At 45.1% G+C, this 21,826-nt stretch overlaps 1 protein-coding gene across 3 annotated transcripts in view; it reads left to right on the top strand.

Annotated features, from left to right (window-relative positions):
- Positions 1-19,990, top strand: part of SCAF4 (SR-related CTD associated factor 4) — a 29,169-nt gene extending 9,179 nt beyond the window's left edge. For 2 of the 3 annotated variants that reach the window (XM_050333456.1, XM_050333457.1), the window contains exons 5-21: positions 1,628-1,763; positions 4,023-4,162; positions 4,642-4,818; positions 5,157-5,257; positions 5,770-5,817; positions 6,922-7,030; positions 7,366-7,533; positions 8,903-8,988; positions 9,233-9,423; positions 10,205-10,305; positions 11,594-11,707; positions 12,306-12,462; positions 12,698-12,852; positions 14,189-14,351; positions 14,465-14,545; positions 14,633-14,818; positions 18,806-19,990. In XM_050333456.1, coding sequence (XP_050189413.1) covers positions 1,628-1,763; positions 4,023-4,162; positions 4,642-4,818; positions 5,157-5,257; positions 5,770-5,817; positions 6,922-7,030; positions 7,366-7,533; positions 8,903-8,988; positions 9,233-9,423; positions 10,205-10,305; positions 11,594-11,707; positions 12,306-12,462; positions 12,698-12,852; positions 14,189-14,351; positions 14,465-14,545; positions 14,633-14,818; positions 18,806-19,647 — 2,955 coding nt within the window. In that variant the 3' untranslated portion in view covers positions 19,648-19,990. The remainder of the gene's footprint in view (positions 1-1,627; positions 1,764-4,022; positions 4,163-4,641; positions 4,819-5,156; positions 5,258-5,769; positions 5,818-6,921; positions 7,031-7,365; positions 7,534-8,902; positions 8,989-9,232; positions 9,424-10,204; positions 10,306-11,593; positions 11,708-12,305; positions 12,463-12,697; positions 12,853-14,188; positions 14,352-14,464; positions 14,546-14,632; positions 14,819-18,805) is intronic. The other variant, XM_050333458.1, reaches the window with a different exon arrangement.
- The last annotated feature ends 1,836 nt before the right edge of the window (positions 19,991-21,826 follow it).

The following is a 21,826-nucleotide window of genomic DNA, read 5'->3' on the forward strand; positions in this document are numbered from 1 at the left end:
TGCCCTGGCAGGAAAATCCAAGATGAGTGTGTTTTAGAAGCTGCCAGTTGGTTTCCAGAAAAACACCTCCTTGCTTTTTCCCTCTAAAATACTCCTTTTCTACCTGGCTTCTTCCCCAGCTTTCTAAATAAGCTTTTGAAAAGCTTCGATGCCCTGTAGTTCTCTAATGTGCAACATTTAGACTTTCAGGCTTTGAATCTGATATCCTGGAGCTCCTGGGTTAATGCCTTGGTGAAAAAGAGCAGTCCCTTCTCCTTTCTGTTCCTGGGCTTACCATTTTGTTCACAGAAATGAATTAAGATTGTCCATCTCCTTCATGGGGTACTTGATGTAGGGAATAGTATTATCTATAACATGCTTGCTTTGATGGATTTCCAGTTTCTAAACCAACAAACCTGATCTGCAGATCTGCAACGACTGTGGTTGATGTCTGAAGAAAATGATGCTGCTGTTTTGGGTTTTTTTAAAGATCCTTTCTGTAAGATTAATGTGACTGAAAACAGGACTATTAAATTTACTCATTCTTTGGACTTCATTCTGTTTTCAAGTTTTCTGGAGAGATAGCATTTTATTGCTTTGGTATTCTGCTGGTTTCAATTTAACTGTTTTTCAGACCAAAATCTTATTTAAAAATAGGCTTATTTCAGGTTTCTCTCTAGTTGATGTTATTTTAGCAAACATTTGGTAAAATTCTTGAATCACTTAGCTAATGAAGGTAGAGGTGGATTTGCATGGGTGTAGATAACTGAGTCACTGTGAGACAGTTAATTGTTGAAACAAGAAGGGCCAGAATCAATTCATTCCAAGTAAAAAGTATTTAAAGCTTATCTGTGTGCAGGTGAGATGACTACACCTACAAAAGGACAGCAATACAGCATATTTTCTGACTTCTACCTGCCTGAATATTCCAACTGAAGCAGCACAACCAGTGAGACAATGTTTTAGTTCTGGGCTAAAGAAGGAAAGGCTAATTTCCAGCTTGTTCCTGAGAGCTGTGTTGTTCTTCGTGTCAAAAAAAAAAAAAAAAAAAGAAATGAGCTTAAAATAACAGCTGACAATCAGAGATGCTAAATTAATCCTTCTGCAGTGATCAGTGAGGATGTTTCCCACTTGCTTTCTTGATATTTTGAACAATGATGGAGATGGTCTCTGGAGTCCACACAGAACTGGTTGTGTTAGGGATAAAATCAAGCAAGCAATCCTCAGTCTGGCTTTGAAGTGCTGTTCTGGTGTTTTCTGGTGCAACTGCCCCTCTCTTCCTTAGGGCTTTCCAGCTCATTTTCCTTTTCTCTTTCTGGTGATGTTGTTTGGTTGGTTGGTTCATCCCTTGGTGACCATCTGTGAAGAAGTGGTGCTGATGTGATGTCCTCGCTTGTACATCAAACCCGGGTTTCTGACTGGCCAGAACCGTTTTAGGACAACGTCACAAATTGCTTTTCATCAAAACAACAGTAAAAGAAGTTGGCATTTTTTCTTTTAACCACGTGAAAGGGTTTGTTAACTGGGGTGTGCCTGGTTATGTTACATGCTGTTCAAACCTTTCTTCTCCACATGCACAAGATAAACCGGGACTTTGTGAATAAGGAGAGCTGCACTCAGCATTGGTGCTTGCTTTTGTTTTCAACAGAGTAAAATAGTCCGTGTCCTGAACCTTTGGCAGAAAAATGGAGTGTTTAAAATTGAAATAATTCAGCCTCTCCTGGATATGGCAGCAGGAACCAGTGCCACTGCCCCAATGGCAGAGAATGCTACTAACAACGAAGGTAGGAATGAACATTTTAACTTCTGCCTTCGAAGGGCAAATGGCAATGGCTTGTTTGCTTTCACAGGAAAGCCCCTCCCCTTAGTTCCAGCAGTAATGTGTCCACAGACTTACCTTTATTGTCACAATTATGTGCAGCAGCTGAACTTATTTTGAATAAATACTGATACTGTACTTGGTGAGCACTTAATTGGAAAATATCTAAAATGTGTATCACAAATATGCACGTGTGCATACACATGTGCACACTTACAGCTGACTTCTATAACAAATACATATTCTTTCTTTCGCTTTGAAATATTTGACTCTTGTTGTTTCTCAGTTTTACCATTCTGATGTAATTTTTTTTTAAATGTTAGAATCCAGGTGAGTAAAGTGGGATCTTACACGTTCAGAGCTTCGTCTTTCTTCGGATCAGTTTTGCCTGAAAGCAGCAGCTGTGGGTGCCTCAGTGTGAGCCCTGGAACACTTTCACTGGTGTTTCACATCCAGGTTCTCAAACAGTGCATTTCTGTCTGGGCTTTTGCCCGGGCTGGAAAGCACTGCCCCACGGAGCAGAGCAGGGAGGGCCTGCCCGCAGTACTGCACTGACCTATTTTGTGCCACATGAAAAGCTGGCACCGAGGTTGTGGAGTGGTGGAGGAGAATACACATTCCACAATTCCCTCTTTCTCCAGAGGGCCTGTTTTTTGGCTTTGCACTCCGTGTTTTCACGCTGAGCCTCTGGTAACCTCCTTATTCATTGTGTACCTTGGAGCAGGACTGGGAAAAACGGAATGGAGTGAGGGAGGGGTGGTGACAGACAACAAAACAGTGATGCACAGCAGCACAAGTGGGAGCCTCTCCAGCTGTGTTTGGGGAAGTGCATCCCATGAAACGTGGGGGCTGTGCCGTTTAATTCTGCTGGGACAAGTGAGGGGCACTGCCCTTCCAGCTGGGTCTCCTCACTGGTGGCAGACAGGTTGGCTGCCTTCTGCAGAGATTTTTCACTGAGATTATTCCCATGCACCACAGGGGATAATTTGGCCCTGAAATAAATATGCTAATGAATAATAATAAATATATTAATGCGTTATGTGAGATACAATCTGGTTAGCCCATAGAGAGAAAAATGCAAATTTTCTCCCTTGAGCAAGCAAATATCCTCCTGAATATATACAGGAAATAATTTGGGAGTTACTTCATGCTTAAGAACAACCACATATCTTTTTTTGCAGTATTTTTATATAGCATTTCACTTCTGGGAAAATATTAAACACGTTTGTCTCTGCTTGCTGCTTGTCAACAATGAAGTTATTTGAAGTACAAACCGAGGAATGGCTTTAAAGGAGCTGGTATTGCAAGGCAAACATGTTTGCTTAGTATTTCAAACTAAATATTTTTATCTGTGGAGTTTTTTTAAACTGTCACTCCTTGTACAGCTCTAATATGTCCATTAAAACAGATTTGCTAAAGAATAGTTAGTTGCTCACAGTGTGTAGGAATTGATGGTATTATTGCTAATTTACCTTGTACTGGCAGAATGTTTATTAAAAAAGGCATTTTAATGTAAAGCAAAGAGAATGAGAAAGCTGCACATGCAGCCAAAGCTATCAGCATGTCTTAAAGTGTGGTCTCAGTTTCAGTAAAGCTCCTGGAAATGGGAGTCTTTTCCTGGAAGAATGAGTAAAAGTAATTTTTCTGGTGGGAGGATTTATCCATCAGCTGCAGGTGTGGCTCGTGCCTGTGCAAAAGGGGCACGTGAACAGACCTTACCAAAGAAAACGAGCTGCCTGTGAAATAACCTTCTAATTATCACCAGAGTTCTCAGGAAAACTTCAGTTCCTGCTAGAAAATAGAAAATTTTAAGAGGAACTCAGTTGCTCTTCAGATGAGCTGCGAGGTGGTTCATTTGAAACGCTCCAGAAGGACGAGCCCAGAACCATCACACAGGGATGGTCATTGCCTCATGCTGGTGGAGTTAGAGCTGTTCTGAACTTGGACACTTACAAACAGGGAGCTGTACTCTAAAATTCCATGTGGGATCAGGTTCTAGACAGGCCTTTATTCTTTCCTGGTGCATACAGCGTGCAGGTGTGGGCACTGGCCAGAGCAGTTCACGGCAAAACGAGCGGAGTGTGCAGTTGGGGTGGTGTAAATAGCGAATTTTGGGTTAAATGGGGGCTTTGTGGCCAGGCCCTTGTTTTGAGGAGGCAGGTGAAGAACAGGGTGAGCGTTTTGGAGTGACACAGCCCTTCCTCTGCTCCCGTGCATCCCTCAGGTTCGCCGCCCCCTCCGGCCAAGGTGCCCTCGGAGCCCCCTCAGGTGACCGCGAACTCAGTGCCCGCCGTGCCGCAGCTGCCCAGCTCCGACGCCTTCGCAGCTGTGGCTCAGCTCTTCCAGACAACACAAGGACAGCAGGTAACTCATTGGTTCCCTTCTGACTCCAGATTTTACCTGGAATGAGGAGGGGGGGGAATGATGTAGTTGATATCCCCCGTTTGAAGCAAAGCAGAGAGCCTCCTTAAGGTCTTCAGTGGAGTCAAAGAGTACTTGAATTATCTGTGACCTTTCCGTCCAGTAATTGTGGTATTTGGGGAAAATGCACTTAAATATTCTTAAACTGTTAGTTGTGAATTGATGCAGTTACAAAGTTTCTGGAAGAAGTGGAATATAAGAAAGAAAATGTGGAGTTCTTCTGTACAGTCCACTAAGCACTTTCAGTGCTGAAGGGCTGTTGGGATCTGCCGATTTTTGCCCCTGAAGTATTTAAAAAGTGACTCTTGGTGTTGCTGAGAGTTCTCCATAGTTCATTCAGGTTGTCGGTATTCATCCTGTGCCATAGTCTGCTTTGTGTTTATGTAAGAACATATTCCTAATACTACCTTGTGTTTCTGTAGCTTCAGCAAATCCTGCAGACTTTCCAGCAGCCTCAGAAGCCGCAGTCACCGGTCATAGACAACACTGTGATGGCTCAGGTTCAAGCTATTACTGCTCAGCTGAAAACCACAGCAGCTCAGGCACCAGAGCAAAAAGCTGCTTTCCCAGCACCTGAGCAGAAAACATCGTTTGACAAAGTGAGTCTTGGTTTGTGCTGTGTTGAACCTCCCCAGAACACAGCTGTGGGCTGGTTCCTCAGTGTCCTCTGTCAGTTTTTAATTTTGTTTCTTCTCTTTCCATTTGGAGGTCGGCTTTCTGCTTTTATGGCCTGTGCATTTTCTGAAGCTGAAGAAAACTAGTTTGGGACAGTTTTTATTCTGTGTTAGAACATAGGTTTTTATTTTCCCCCTATTCTAACCTTGTCTTGAATTCCAGAGCTGTTAGATATGTAGTAAGACTGTGATAATAATGATATTTTGGCTGCCAATTCTGTAAGATACAGAAAAAATAGTGGGCACAATGTGATTTGTTTCAGAAACTTCTAGATCGGTTTGACTATGATGATGAACCAGAGGCAGTGGAAGATGCAAAGAAAGAAGATTCAGCTCCTTCCCCTTCAGTGTCTCAGCCGGCTTTGTAAGTTGTGTGTCACAACAAAATGAAGAAATCTTTGTTCTAAATGATTTCTTAGGTTAGAAAGTGGATTAAAATTCGAAGTTACTTCAGTGCTTAAGTGTTCCAGCCCAAATTTAAAGCATGGTCAACAATTTTTGTTACCAGTTTTTGGCGGGGTGCTTTTTGTGTCCCTTGACTTTGGTGATGTGGTGTGGGTTTATGTAACATCACTGACTGAGGACTGTGTTCTGTAGAGAAAAGCTTAGCCTGGATTTCAAGATGAGTTCTGTGTGTTTATTGCACAACTGAGAGTGTCAGGGCATTGTTAGTGATCAGCTGGATTGCTTTGCTGGCTGGGGAAAAGATGCTGTTCCAAACGTTGGGATGGTTTTAACTGCTAAAGAAATGAAAATTGGCCTAAGGTTCTCAAGCGTTCAGTCCCCACACAGACGAGCTCAGAGTCCTGTTTCCCTTTTGCTGTGCGTTATGATAAAGTCTGGAATGCCATGACCACATCCCAGTTTTCTCCACAGGACCTCTCTCTCATTCAGTGCACAGGCTGGATGGTGCTCAATGCCGGGGTTAGTCCATATTTCTTTTTTCCCCTGCTTCAGTCCGTGGCCCCATGTCTTACTTTTCTGTATCTGCATACGAACCCTGCTCTCAAAACCAGAACCACTAACACTCTCATCAGCTTTCTGACTGTGTCTCTCACCTGCAGCACTTTTATGTTTCACAAGTACTGGTTAATTAAAGTGCCTTTGAAGGAAATTGTGTTTTCCTTAGAATACAGGGGAGCTCTGGAGCACACAGAGATGAGGTAGGACACACACCAGCCCTGCTTGTGCCTGCCCAGCTCGAGGCTTTGGGGCATGTTTATGTTGTGTTGGCAGCGCTTCAGAGCCTCTGTCCTTAGCACCTCACACTTGTGCAAGGTGTCCCTGAAGGTGGAATTCCAGTATTCCCAGTCTGGGCACACAAACTCAGTCATTCTCTCTGTGAAACAACAATCTGTCCAGAATCTCTGCGGAATTCTGTGGCACCTGTGTCTTCAAACAGTGCAAAGCTCCATTTCCCATCACCATGAAATTCCTGTGTCCTCCTGAAATCCGGTTCGGTTTCCTGCAGGCAGGTCCTGTTACCTGCAGAGCCCTCCTGAGTTCCCTGAGCACTGTCCATGCTGTGTGTTGAATCAGGAAGGGTTTGGCATCGCTGTAATCCCGCTGTGATACACATCCCGTGCTCCTCTGCCCCATTTCCTCCCAATCCATGGTGGTTGTTACCAGCAGAAATACAGCCAGTTTGTTTTCCTTGAGGAAAAGGGTTGCTTCTTTTGTTCCCAGAAGAGGAACTGGAGAGAAAGAAGTTTAGCTTAAGGCAAACAACCTTCCTGAAACATTTCCATAGGCTGAGATATTTGTAAGTCAGGGAGGAGAGGGAGTCTCTAACCTTTGTGTAGCATTTCTCTAAATGATAAAGGACTACTCTTAGAGTGGAAAAAAAGATAAGGGAGCTACTCTTTCTCCTTTTTTTTTTTTTTTTTTTTGGTTGGAAATGGGATCACAGTAAAGATACTTGTTGTGTCTAAAATTACAGCAAGGCTGTGTAAATGTGTATAGAAACCTGGAAAAGAAACAGATCTCTGTGTGTACTGACTTGTCTCACCAAAACATTCCTGGTTTCAGTGGGTTTCCTGCAGAAGGCATGCAACAGCCAGTATTTCCTCAGCTCCCAAATATGGATCCTTTCCAGCAGCGGATGATGGGAATGCAGCAGGATCCAATGCGTCACCAGGTAACTTCAGGTTCTCCCTCGTTTTCTGTCTTCTGCTGTTTTCTTTGCTGCAGAAATAAGGAAGTGGTTTTACTGTTGTGAAGAGTGAATGTGGTTTAGCCCTCAGTTTTTCTAAAGAAACACATCTTTGTTCTCTGTCCCAGTCAGGCTTTGAAGAACAAGATTGTTTTCTACATCTAAATGCTTGACCTACTTCATCTTTCCTTCGTCTTTTATCGTGACTTTGGAGCACAGATACAACTTAACTTGAGCAGACTGGGAAAGCCAATGCAATTTCTTTTCCTACTTGGATTTTGTTATTGTTTGTTTTTTGTTTTTTTTTTAATTCTCTAAAGGTCCCACTTCCTCCTAATGGGCAAATGCCAGGTTTTGGCCTCCTGCCTACTCCCCAGTTCCCACCCATGGCTCAGCCTGTGATTCCACCAGCAGCACCCGTGCAGCCAACTTTCCAGTCTCCTTTTCCAGTCCAGACCGAGTCACACATGCAGAAACCCCATCAGCAGGTGAGGAGCCCTGGCAATAAACAAACTAACTTAAAAGCTCTCATAGATGTCTTCCTCAAATGTGTGTGGATTGCTGGGGAGCAGAAACGTCAGGATATCCAGGACAGAGCTGGCTGTGAGGGTGGCTCCAGTGGGACGTGGTTGGATTAAGCTGCAGGGCTCCAGGGCAAGTCTGGCAAACCCAGCATGTGTGTGCTTTATGCTTCCTCTTGGGAAAGGCTTTGGTTTCCCACTTTTCCTCATCTTCCCTTTCCCATCTCCATCAGGAGGAATGTTTTGTGCCATGGAATTCTGACAATGCAATCTTCTTGTGTGAAGAAACTATCTGAAATCAAAGTCAATTTGTAAGGGCCTGGTAGAATGTGAGTGTAGTGGAAATGGACTCAGAAATCTGTAACAATTTAAAAGAATCCACGGAAACACTTTCGTTCCTAAGGTTTTTCATGATATTGTAGGTTCAATAACTGGCTGCTATTAAGAAGTCAAAGAGCAAGTCTATTTATGAGCCTGTACATGTGTGTATATATATTAAGAAAAAGTTTATTTGCCTCTTTTGTTCCAAGAAAAGGAAATCCTAAACTCAGAAATAGAGATGATACCAAGCTGTGACATCAGAGATTGTAGAAATCAGTTCTTACTTTGACTTGGAATAAAAGGACAATTCTCAAGAGTATCTTTGTAATTAGATTTTTGTAGTTTAGAATTTCGTTGAATCATTTTGAGAGAGAGCTCTTTTGGATGTTCCCTGCTGGGGTCATATAATGAAAACTTAAATTTATTTTAAAATTTAAATTAAAATATAAAGTCTAGGCAGGACACAGTTATGTTCTGGAATGGGAAGCTCTGGAAGATTTGGGGTAGGAAGGAAGAGCTATGTTGGAATTAATTATTTCTTTTTTAATCAGGTTCTTGCATTTTATTTATTGGACTTTCTACTTCATTTTTCAAATTTGTTACAGTTTGCTTACACACAGGGCTTAAAGTAGTTTCTAGTAATGTTGTAGTAAACCTCAGTTTGCCTGTAACTTTGACACAGCAGGATCCACTGACTGACTTTAAAGAAAATAATCATAATCTGTGGAGATGGACTGAAATATGGAAAAAAGGATAATTTGCAAATTGAAACCAAGAGTTCTTTGGATTATTTCTACGCTGTGTTTTCGGTGGTTGTGTTAATGCTGGACCCTCTCCCTGTCAGTGACACAGAGCAGAGGTGAAGCTCCTGCAGGAGAGCCCTGTTACTCTTTTAATTTCACACATTTGAATATTCAGTGTAATTTTAGTGCTGTTACATAACTTCCTCTTGGCATAAAAAGACACAAAATACTTGTGCTGCTCACCCGTAACACCAGTCAACTTCATATTTTAGGATATGGAAGTGGAGCAGCCACCTGTTCAGGAGGGAAAACGGCATGTTTCTGACAGCAGGAAGTCGAGATCTAGATCTGCATCGAGGTAAATCAGTGAAAGCTCTTTTAGTGCAGGAATGAGAACTGGATTTAGTGACTCTTTAAGAATGATGAACCCCTGGAACTCATCTCCCGTCTGAAGGAAGTTGGATATCTGTGCAGTTCTCTTACTGGGACAGAGTAACTTCAAGCCCGTCAATAAACCCTAATTTCAGTGGCAGAATTCACTGGAAATCTCTTTTTTAGCCGTTTTTATTTGTAAAAGCAGTAAACATTTTGGTCCACCCCAGGTCCCCCAAGAGGAAACGCTCCCGGTCTGGCTCCCGGTCGCGGCGCTCCCGGCACCGGCGCTCCCGGTCGCGCTCCCGGGACCGGCGCCGGCACTCCCCGAAGTCGCGCTCGCAGGAGAGGCGGGAACGGGAGCGGGAGAGGGAGCGCAGGTCCAAGGGCCTCCCCCAGATCAAGGCAGAAACTGTTAGTGGTAAGTTCAGCTTTTGCACTTCCTTGACTCACAGTAGACAGTTTGGCATTTTTGGAATATCTCCAGGTAGGAAATATTTTGGCTGTAAAGTGAGAGGAAAAAGCTGAAGCCCCATGTTTTTATTTTCCTTCCCTTGTGGCCTGCAGGGTAAAGGAGATTAAATAACAAGTGGAGTTAGTGGTAAATTATTACCATTTTTCTAATTATTTAGTGTTGTGTGTGTCTCAAAGCTGAAGGGAGTGCTTTGACCTCGAAACACAGGCTGAAATAACCTGAAACACTCCTGGCTTTGCCTGTGTTTATAGACCAAACGTAGTAGTTGTCTTCTGAATATTCCTTTGGAATGTGGATTCTCCTCCAGGGTCAGCAAGTAAAATGAAAGCAATCTCTTACGTAAGAGACACACAAACCTGAAGAGTTTTAACAAGCCAAAACCTGGTGAGTGACAATTCCAGGAGTGTAAAAGGACTGCAGGGCCTTGGCAGCTGTTCACTGGAAGCTCCCTGGCAGTGGTGTGAGATGTGCCTCTGCCAGCACCTCTCCCGGATTGTCACTTACTGCTGTCACAGTTTGCACTTTTGTATCACTTAGTGGGCAAAGCGTGGCTGAGTATTAAATGTTGCTGTGCTAAACTGCAGCCAGTGTGATACTTTGAGCTCAGTTGCTGGTTTATTACCCTGAATTCAGCATAAAGTGAGATAAATGTGCTGCTTACTCCGTCCTGCAAGAGGAGCTTGTGTCAATAACGGCTCTCCCAACCTGAGTTAACTCTTTGTTGCAGTTTGCAGTACCACACTTTGGGTGGGACAGCTCGACAAGAGGACAACTCAGCAGGACGTTGGAAGTCTTTTGGAGGAGTTTGGCCCCATTGAATCGATCAATGTGAGTATAAATGGCGCAGTGGGAGCTACTTTGATAGGTTTGGTTACAAAAAGTCCTTCCAGGCTGCTCCAATACAGCTTTATTTTTATAAGCTCCTGAGAGTTGAGCTCTCATTTCCTGCATGTTATGCTTTTTAATGTGTAGACTCAGTTAGTTTGGCTGAGTTGTAGACAGAGAAGGGTGTTGCTTTGCTTTCTTGCAATTTAAAGATGCAAATAAACCAGACAAGATAATCCCATTTTCATAAAAATCCTGCCTTCTCTGGAGAATGAGGAAAAGCTGGATACCTGCAGGATTACATCCCGTGCTGCTGAGGTCATCTGCTCCATCTTGTTTGAGTATGGAAATGTGGTATTATTTTAGCCATAAACACAGGACTGTTGTTTAGCTGTAATTAAGGATATTTTTAATAATAATAATAATAATAATAATAATAATAATAATAATGGCCTGTCTTCGCGAGCGAAGATCCGGGGAAGGTCTTTACACCTTCCAGCCTGCGCATTGGATTTTTTAGGTGAGACACAGTGTGAGCGGAACTGAGCCCACCCTTTAATCCTAAGGTTCATCTGCCGGGGCCAAGCGAGCTTGGACGGTGGCAGCGAGGTCCTTAGGACGTAGGTGGGTTGCCTTTAAGGGCTAACGAGCTCCACCTGCCCGGGAGTGGCCCTGACTGGGAATTGAACCCGGGCCTCGGCGGTGACAGCGCCGTGCCCTTACCACTAGACCACCAGGGGCTCCATATTTTATATATATACATATATAAATGACAGCTGTTAAAATTTCATTGAAACAAACAGAAAGAAGCGACTGCAATTTTCTTCCTATTCCAAATTTTGTAAAACAACATGGGAGATTTCTCTCAAATTCATTATAAATAATAAAAATTACTCCAAAGCTGCAGATAGACCTGAGTGTTGGAGGTGCAGCTGCCAGCTCATGGTATATGGAATGAAAGGGGGTATTGGTGTGTCTTCCAATGAGCTAATTAATTGCCAGACCCCACAGCATTTACATGTTTAGCAGTTTGAAAAGATTAAATATCCAAGAGTCAGCTGTATTTTAGAGCTTAAATCTTTCCCCATCAGAAGTTGTGGAAAGTTTTAGTTTACTAGAAATGTGTCCTTCCTGAAGATAATGTCTTTCTTGGCCTCTTAAATTACGTTCCCTTCCATACTTCCATAGCCCCTCTTGGATGCCCCGGCCTGCTGTAACTGAACATTTGTTTGTGGTTCATTGGTTTATCTTTTATTTGCAAAACCAATTTTGTTCCTTAACCCCCAACCAGATGATCCCCCCCAGGGGATGTGCCTACATTGTCATGGTGCACAGACAAGATGCCAACAGAGCCCTCCAGAAACTGAGCCGAGGGAACTTCAAAGTCAACCAGAAATCCATCAAGGTACTGCTTGGAAAATGTCAGGATTTCTAAGGCTGCTGTGTAATTCTTGTCATCCTTTCTCATCTGTGGTAGGCTTTGGGGTATTTGAGACTTCTGTGTGTTCTGGAGGTGGTGTTCTGTAAATTTATGGGGATGGGCCACTTCTTGAGAATTATTCTTCCTGCTCTGTAATGGGATTAGTGTAACTTGTATCAGTTCCCTTCAAAGATTGCTAATAATTCTCTATTTAATCAATAAAAACGGTGTCCTTTTAGCCATTGCAGGGGACTGGAGCTGTGTTTTCTCATTGTTGTCTAGTAAGAGTTTGAACATCATGTTGGAGTCCTCCAAAGGGAACTGGAATTAATCTTAGTGGCTGGGGAACATGGGAAGAAACTGGCTGTATACATCCTTGCAAATAGTGAGCAAGATTCAAGCCAAGGAAAAACAACTAAGTCTGCTTTAAAAAAACCCAGCTTACTTCAGGGTGTTTTAACTGTTCTAGTTACTATCTCTGCTTTTTAGCCCCAAATGGTAATGCTGTTTTGTGAGAAGGAAATCTGAAATGCATTAACATTTTCCTGACTTGCATGGGTTTTTTTCCCCCCCTCTCTCCAAGATTGCCTGGGCTCTGAATAAAGGAATAAAGCCAGACTACAAACAGTATTGGGATGTGGAATTAGGTGTGACTTACATACCGTGGGACAAAGTCAAACCTGAAGATCTTGAAAGCTTCTGTGAAGGGGGAATGCTGGACAATGAAACTCTTAGTCCAGGTACAGCATTGCTGCATGTTCAGTTGATTGCAGTTATTGAAACTTTATATTTCAAGGTTTGGTCATTCTGTACAACTTTTTTAGTTATTTCTTTTTATTATTGTCACAAATATGTATAAATGCTTCTTATCTGAGTATTTTTAATTAGGTGATTTTTGTAAACATCACCAAACATGTTTCACCTCTCTGCCCCCTCTGAGCTGATCCATGTCTGTTGGGATTTTGTTTTGTGCAGAGTGGAAGGGAATCCCCAAGAAGTCTGAAAATGAAGTAGCTCAGAACGGAGGCGCAGAGGCTGCACACAACGAACCGGTGTCACCTATACCCAAAGCTTTACCTGTCCCCATCCCTGTCCCCATGCCTGCACCAATAACAGTACCTCCTCCACAGGTGAGAGTTGCTCCTCACTTACTCGGGATAAAGAAACAAAAACTTGCTTTAAATATTAATTCAGGGAGGAAGTGCCATGAACGGTAACTCTGTTCTCCCAGTCACAGAGAAATTACTCTGCGATAAGAGTTTTTTTATTGATGGGCTGAATTGCATCTTCAGTTTGCTGATTGGCTTTTTTTCCTGTTTGTTTCTTTAATAATTTTTTCCTTAAGAAAAAGCTTTTCTATTGATAGATACAGTGTTACTTTGATATCAGCAGTTTCCTGTTGCTGTTAAAATAGTAGTAGTATCCCTTCTCCCAGATGGGAGGGAGCGTGAATAAAACTGTCTTGCATCTTGAGAAAATGTGATTTACGAACTACAATGTGGCAGGCACTCAGAGAAGATGAAGAACTCAAATGATTTGAAGACATGTATAATTTAACCAGTTATGGGATTTGAGAACATAATACGTTGAATTACAGGTTCTTTTGACACAGAATTCTTGATGTGCTGTAAAGTATTATTTAGTAAATGAACATTAAGTCAAACTTAATGGCTACTAAACTTCTGAAATTTTAACTGTATTAAACAGCAGTGATTTTGCTTATTTTCCTTAAATCCATGCTGAAAAAGGAAGTGCCAAAAAAGAGCTTCTGCTGCAGGATTCCCACGACTGATTCTTTTCTCACTTCCCTTGTGCTTTCTCCTCCCTTTCTCCATTCCAGTCTCCTCCTGAGTAAACAAACTCTCCCTCTAGTTATTTTTTTCCATGTTGATCCCAGTTTGCTGCATCCCTCCCCAGATTTGCTATTTCTGATACCATCATTTTGATTATCAAGCTCAATAAAGATGAGACTAAGGACCAACTTAATTGAAATCAGAGCTAATTTAAATTCAGAGCTTGATATAAATCAGAATTAAAGAGGAAAAAAAAAGGAAAAAATCACTAATATAATGTATAAACTCAAGTAGTGAGGAGGAAACAAGCAAAGGGTTTTTAGTTGCTCCAAAGTCATGTGCATTGCACTGGATCCTCCTGGATGGAAATGAATCCCAGCCAACGTGTGAAGGGCGTGTGGAGGTGAGCCACCAACATACATTAAAACACATTTACCACAGAGAAGAATTTTTCTCTAATTATAAAGGCAAACAAGATGGGTGTTGATCTTGTGAGTGGTAAGAGTTCTTTGAGTGCTAATTAGGCCTCTTGCCCAAGTCTCACTTTGCTGCAGAGCAATTGCAGGTTGTTGAAGTTGTTCTTGTTGTGCTGGGCAAGGCCGAGATCCCAGTGGGATGAGGAATCACCCGGTCAGTCTGGGGGTATCACGTTTTCCCCTTCCTTTTCCCTTAGGTTCCACCACATCCCTCGGGGCCTCCTGTGGTTGGTGCACTCCAACCACCTGCTTTCACAGCCCCTTTAGGAATCCCCCCTCCTGGATTTGCTCCCGGGGTGCCGCCCCCGCCGCCGCCCCCGTTCTTACGGCCCGGATTCAACCCTCTGCATTTACCCCCAGGTATGTGGGGGGGAGGGGGGTTCACCCCCTGCTCTGCCCACCCCAGGGCACAGACCCAGCTGCACAGGGGGTTTTGTGCCAAAGGGGCACTCAGGGGGATCTGTATTTTGTAGGCTTCCTTCCTCCTGGGCCACCACCACCTATAACCCCTCCGGTCTCAGTCCCGCACACTCCGGCAGTGAACATCCCAAACTGTAAGTGTTGCAGCCCTGTGGGAGGCAGGGGGCTTGTGCAGCAGGAATTGCTGGTGGGGGTTAATGTGTCCCTGCCTTGTTCCTCAGCTACAGCAACGGGTGGGAGTGAGGACACTACAAAGGACTCGTCTGTAGGAAATCCCATCCCAGTAGTTTCTGGAGGCAGAGGGAATGCTGAAACCACCGATAGTTCTAAAATCTATGGGACTGTTCCACCTCCTGTAGCACCTACTAACGTCCCTGCTCCTGTCACCCAGGCCGTCCCACTCCTTGGTAAGTGCACTTTGTGTGAGTTCTGCATTTCATTGTTCCCAGAATTTAAAATACCAGTTTGATTCAGCTGCTGACTTAACGGTCCAGGGTAAAGGAAGCACATTTTTTCTCAACTTGTTGAGACTTCTGCCCTCCTTTTGGCTTTGAAATCGCTTTTAGGGGCTTGATTTTGCACAGAAGGAGCAGTTTTATTTATTATTGAAGATGTTTCCTGAAGAAACAAAGCTGTAACGTTTAAGTTACAAATGAAAACGCTGTCTGCTTTTAACAAGTGGAGGTTTATATGGGATAGAAAATGAACTTCAAACAACACGTCTGTGACATATGAACCAGGTTTTAGACCCAACTATTAAATGTATAAAATTAACTTGTTGACTATTACTATTAACTATTTTTAGTGAGATTATTGCATTTATGGGATTTCAGACCTCTAAAAGAGAGCTTAACAAATGAATAAAAAAGTTAATTTGGTGTCAGTGGGTTTCTGCCCAGAACTTTACAGTGTACACAGAAACTCACACCTTCCTGGTGAATTACACTTCTTGTTGATGGCAGCACAGCACTACCAGAATTTTGGAGTTTTATGGGACTGTGTCTTGCGCAGCAGAACGTGAACTTCTCATTCCAAGCCTGTGGAATGTGTAAGTTTCTCTGCCCTTTGCTGTAGAACTGCACATGTAACGAAAAGGTTTTACAACCTGAAGATTGAATTAAATTAGACACTCACATCAGTTCCTTGGGCAGCAGCTGCTTTTTATTCTTACAAATCCCAGGAAGCTGAATTTCCAGAGAAATCTGGAACTCAAGAACTTGCCTTTGATTTTTTTGTTGGCTTGTTCTCAGAGTGGTTGAGGCAGGTAAAGATCCATGTGATCAGAGTGACTTCTCTCAAGGTTCAGGCTCAGGTTTTCTGAGCTCACAGAGCAGTCCTGGAGCAGTGGCTGAGATCTGTGTGTTTGCTCAAGCAGTAGCACTGGATGCTGATGGGTGTCTTGTTTCAAGAAGTTATTTATAACCAAGGGGTTACGTAAAAACCTTTCCACCCTGACGTTCTGGAGTGGTGGGGACTGCTCACAGTCTGATACGAGGTACAGGGACAGAAGGAACATTATAATGCTATGTGATTAAAGAGAAAAGATTGATATCAGTTACCTTGGCTTTTTCAAACCACTCAGTAAGTTGGCACAAATTAAACTCTCTTTAAAAGCACTTTGATTCACTCATGCATTGAATGTAGCTCTGCATGGGTGACCTGCAGCAGGCCAAGCTCAAGGGATGAAGGTGACTGGGAAGAGACTGTCGGGGAGATCTAAACTTCTCCTTGCTTGGGATCACCTTCTGTAACCTCTACAAGGCACAGGAGCTCTTTAATAACTTCTGTAACTCCAGAATGAGGCTTCTCTCTGTTCAGTCTTTTACATGTTACAAAGTAATTCCAAATGGATTAACATTTCATACAGTTTCTCTTATAAGTTCTGTCTCGTCTCCACTGATTTCCTTCGTGCCTCCAGTGTATTCCGTCATCACTTCCAACAAGGACATGTGTTGTGCTTCAGAGGAGTGATCCCTTATGGACATTGGGTCTGGATTTTTTGTGCCTTTTTCTAAAAAGCACCGTCAGGTGGTTGTCATTTCATTTGTCCTTGACCTCACTCGCTGCTGTTACACCTCCCTGTTCATCAGAACAAGAAACTCCAGGCTGTGATGGCTCAGGGAGTGAGCACTCAGGGAATTTTCAATGACCTGCACAACAGGTATCTTTAGGCTCTTTTTGCATGTGCCTGTTGCAGTAAACAACAGCTTTTAAATCCTTTTTGGAGCGGACAGCATGTTCTTAGTGCTGAGCAAATGTTTTCACTTGGGCCAGTAACAAACTGCAGGTGCAGTGTTTGGAATATTCAGATTCTGTGATCCTGGTGAAATAAACCTTATTGCAGTTTGTAGGGTCTCTTTACCCAAGTTCCTACCAGGATAATGACATATAATCAAAGCTTGGTTATCCTGGAGTTCCCACTGAACTTGGCATTCGTAGTGCAAGCTCAGCCATTAAGCCTTTGCTCCCTTGCTGGCTTGTTCTCAAGCGATTTTTGTGATCTGCATTGAATCATAAAACAGATACAACATTCCCTGACCCCTCCGAGTGTGACTGCTATAAAGTGTTGGGATTTGTGGTGAGTTATTTCAGCTGTGGCTCTGCAGCCACCCTCCAGTTTGGGATGGGTGTTCCTCCCTCAGTCCTGCTGCCTGCTGAGCAAACACAGGGCAAGGTCTCAGGGCCTGTAACTGGGCAGCACCAGTGACAGTTAGGAATACACTGACTTGTGAGGGCAGGGTGTGGGTTTACACATCCAAAACACCACAGGAGAGCAGGTGAAAGGGGTGAGGTTTCTGTCTCCACAAGAGAAGCTGGTCAGTAAATCACCTCAGGGTCTCTCTCAGGGCTCAGGGAGTTCTTACCCAGTTTGGGAAACCACTTCGCTGTTATTTACTGCCTTTCTCTACGTGACACAACAGAGGGCTTTAAATCTTCCCAGACCTGGCACCATGTGCATCTGTACCATGAATCTTCCTGAGCATTTTCAGTAAACAAGGGCGTGTTTCTGGACAGCTCTGCAAGTTTTTAATTGGTGAGGAAACTCTGGTAGTGCTTCTACATCTGCTTTAGCCTCCACGTCCAAGGGGGGCTGATATTCAGAGAGTGTTCAGAGTGAAAGAGGGGGAGTTGCAGGTACCATTATGCTCTTCAGTGCTGCAGTTTGTGTAGAAATAAGGTGGAGAAATTAAATTGCTTGTACTTATTAAGTGTGAAACTTTTTCTCTCTTGCCTCATGTTCGTGCTCTTGCAGCCCATGTCTGCTCTGCTGCTTCTAAGTAGAAGCATAGGCTTGTCCTCTTCAGCTCAGTAGTTCTCAGTTATTCTGTTCTCCCTTATTTTTAATCTTCTGTGGCAAATTAAAAGATGTTTTTCTCACCAAGAACATCCCCAAACTTCAGAATTCCTGGGAGACATCATTAGCCCTGTGTCTTGTCTTGTCAGATCCACAGTTCTGTCATGGGAGGAGTTTTCAGCTCAGTGATTACAGAGCCGGTGATGAATGGGAGGAGGGAGGGCTCTGCATTTTAGAGTTAAAAAGGGAGGCGGGAAAGGGCAGTTTTCACTGCTGGCACTGCCAGATCTCTCATTACAGCATTAATTTCCACATTCTGGTTCTCCCAGGGCAGGAGCTACAAAAGTTTGCGTAACATCTGTTCTTAACTTTCATTTTTATTAATACATGTGGAAATACAGCAGTCCCAACAGATTGATACAGGAACACCACACACCCCAGGGCAGGAGCACACGGAGCAGGAAGGTGCAGTGTGAGGGCTCAGGGGACAGGGTGTTCCTGGCTCAGCCTGAAGGAGGCTCCTGTCCATGCCTGGGAATGCCTCAGCTGGAGCTCAGAATTCCTCCCACCTCCATTCTGGCTCCTCCTGTTGCTGGCAGTGAGCTTTGGGCTGAGCTTTCTCCAATAGTATGTTTGGAGAGGATAATAATTTTTTTTTAGCTCTTACGAAGAACATGCTAATAACAAAAGAGTCCAGGAATTAAATCAGAAAATAGGTGGTGGTGTTGGATATGTGCTGTAAAGGATGAAGGATTGTGTTTTGAAAAAAAGAAGCCAGAAATTACCTGTTGCATTTCCTTTTATATATTCTAATATATATGTTTTATAGCAGGAAGGGGCTCTGGCTGCAGTCAGAGGAGGTGAGAGGCTGAGCTGGGGGGGAGCTCTGACCTGCCCCAGGGCAGAGGGAGCCTTTGGGATCAGGGATGAGTTCCTGCCATTGCCACATCTTTCCTTCAGCAGCACACCCAGCTGTTTGCACCTGGGCAGCACGGGGTGTGCTCTTTTCCTGAGATAACTGTGGAGCAGGTTTGGAGCTATGGAAGTGCCTTGTGTTCCTGCTGCCAGGCTCTGACTGTCCCTTGTGTGTTCCTTGCAGGCACCCAGGGCGTGGCACCGCCCCCTCCAGCCCCCGTGGTCGGGCTCCAGACTCCATCCACCGGGCTCCTGGGCGCCCGGCCCGGGCTGATCCCGCTCCAGCGGCCGCCGGGAATGCCGCCCCCGCCGCTGCCGCGCTTCCCGCTGATGCCGCCGCGCCACATGCCCCCCCACATGATGCACAGGGGGCCCCCACCGGGGCCGGGGGGCTTCGGGATGCCTCCCCCCCACGGAATGAAAACCCCCTTCCCCCCGCCGGGGCACTTTGTGAGGCCCGGGGGGGTCCCGGGCAGCGGGGGCCCGGGTGGACCCGAGGAGAACAGGGACGGGCGGCAGTTCAGGAACGACAGGCAGACGTTCACCCCCAACAGAGACCAGGAGAGGTTTGGAAGGAGATCGTTTGGGAACCGGGTAGAAAACGAGCGTGAGCGCTACGGGAACCGCGGGGACGACCGGGAGCACGAGCGCCTGGGGAACCGCGAGCGGCGCGACTGGGGCCGGCGCAGCCCCGAGCGCGACAGGCACAGGGACTCGGAGGACAGGAACAGGCGCTCCAGCGGCCACCGAGACAGGGAGAGGGATTCCAGAGACCGGGAGTCGCGCAGAGACAAGGAAGACGGCCGCGGCAAGGAGAAGCCGGAGGTGACAGACAGGGCGGAGGGCGACAAAAACCACGAGTCCCACGGCGGCAAAGCGGCCGACGCAGACATTGTTTCAGAACTCGCGGCGGGAGAGTCCGAACCCGCGGGTGCGAAACCTGCGGAGGAGTCGGCGCCCGAGGCTACCTCATCCCTGGAACAGGCGGACAAGGACACGGGCTCCGTGGCGGAGGCTCCGCGCTGAGCCCGGGCCGGGCCGGAGTGTCGAGCTTTAGTTGTACAGTGCTGTAAATCCGCTGCCGCCCCCGGCCCCGCCCAGCGCGGGGGCCCCGCCAGCAATTTGATTGCTTCCCCCTCCTATTTAAAAATAGCCACAGCATAACATAAGATACTGAAGAGATGATTAAAATATTACCCGTTTTTGCTGTAACTTTTTTAAAGTTTTGACTTTAAAAAGTTTACGAATCAGAAGTAGAAGTGCTTTCTATTTTGTTTTTAATTTAAGAAAAAAAAAAAAGGTAACGGTGAAAGCTCCTCAAAAAAAACAATAGGGATGTGTTTTTAATAAACTCTATTTTCGTAACAAACTTTTAACGTGTGCTATTCTTCCTACGCTGCACTGAAGTGGAAAAGGAGTGTTCAACAGCCTAAAGTTGGAACTGTTAATGCTGTACTGGAGTCTAAATTAGACTGGTTTGGTTCTGTTTGTTAAAGGAAATCCACCTGTTTGTGTAGCGATTCACAGAAGCGAGTTTTTATTTGTAACAGTCCTCTGGAGTTTTTTAGATTGCTGCATTTTAATGAGACACTTGACCACCCTGGGTAAAAGTTAGTTTTGAGATGTTAATTGCAGAGTTAACTGTTTAGTGTTCGTTTGCAATGCGGTCCATTCTTTGCTTTATTTTTTATTTCCTCCCCCTTGATTGGTTCTGTGGTTTCTGCTTGCCCTCGATTTGCCTTTTTTTAAGGAGTGACGCCTTCAGGCACGTCTGCTCTGCTGTTACGAGGTGTGTGCTGGCCTTTTCTGCCCGTCAGCCACTGATGCTGCTGGGAAGTGAGACCTCAGAGGCACCACAACCTGCTGTAAATTGCCAACCTGGTTCTTGAAGTGGAGCTGGGACCAGGATTCTGCCGCTTCCTCTGGGAATCAGGGCCGCTCCGGTGGGAACGCTGGCCCCTCCTTACCCTGCCAGAGGTAGGTTGTGCCCCCACCCCGGTGCTGTGCCCCTGGGCTGGGGGCAGAGGGTGTTTTTCCTGGTGTTCCTGGGCGTCCTGCCATTTCCTCTCCATAGCACTTCCATGGTTGTGGCAGATTGGACAAGGGCAGTTTCCCAGTGGCTGATCCCTGGGGCACGGACAGTCCTGCCCCTCCAGAAGCACCATAGGAAACGTGTTTGAATCCTGTGCATATTTAATGGATTTTTTTTTTTTTTCTCCTTGCTGTAGGTGTGTTCTACCTTTAAAGCTGGGTTTTTCCCCAAGGAAAGGGCAGCTGCTTCCTTAGTCCTTTTTGTCAGCTGCCCTGTGGAATTGTCTCTGGGGGAGGGAGGGATGGGAGAGCCAGTGTGGAGCTCTGGAGGGGGGAGAGGACATCTATTTTTATGTTCTTGCAATAGCAGAATAAAGAGAGAAAGAACCTGTTTACACACTGCAGTGAACTCAACTTCCATGTGTTAAAACCTGCGTCCTCACTGCTTGTTTCCTGCCGGGCCTGGGGGACATTCCTGTGTCCAGAGAACACCAGACGCTGAGGTCTGAGCTTTGGAAAAACTGGCTCTGTAAGGAGGGAGGGTTTGTCTCACTGCATTGAAGAGTTGGAGACAGAAAGGGGCAGAGGCTGCTCCGCTCACACAAACCCCACCTCACCTTCTCTCCCTTTCCCTCAGTAGGGAGCTGAAAGCAGAGCCTAGGAAAACTGCGGAGCAATTCCTTACTGCCTTCGGCAGCAGTGCCTGTGGAATAACCTCACAGTGACCCTCTGGAAGAGGCACAGGCAGGTGAAGACCCACACAATTGTCTGGCACCAGCAGGGAATGTAAGTTTAAAGTATTTTTACAGTAATTCCTGCTCTACTCCCAAGTTCCAAGTTCCTTTTGTAACATTCCTCAATGGAATGGGGTTATCTAGAACTGCAACCTGCTCCTTCCATCAATATCCTTGTGTACAAGATCAGGGAACACTGATACAAGTCCTCATTAAAATGATTAATTTTCTCTGTTAAGAGAGACTCTGAAATCTGTGTTTCAGAGGAACATGATGGAAGCTGGCACTGGCACACAGTGGTTCCTCCTGGGCTGCCTGGAATACTGCAACTTGCTGGAGGCACTTTAACCACCCACCTGCTGCAGCCCAGGCCCCCTTTCTTTTCCCAGCAGGTGCAGGTTTGGGGATGTTCCCTGTTTACAGACAGCCAGACCCGGGTG

The sequence above is a fragment of the Myiozetetes cayanensis genome, unplaced genomic scaffold (assembly GCF_022539395.1).
Source record: "Myiozetetes cayanensis isolate MyiCay16 unplaced genomic scaffold, myiCay2020 scf5-8, whole genome shotgun sequence".
Taxonomy (NCBI): domain Eukaryota; kingdom Metazoa; phylum Chordata; class Aves; order Passeriformes; family Tyrannidae; genus Myiozetetes; species Myiozetetes cayanensis.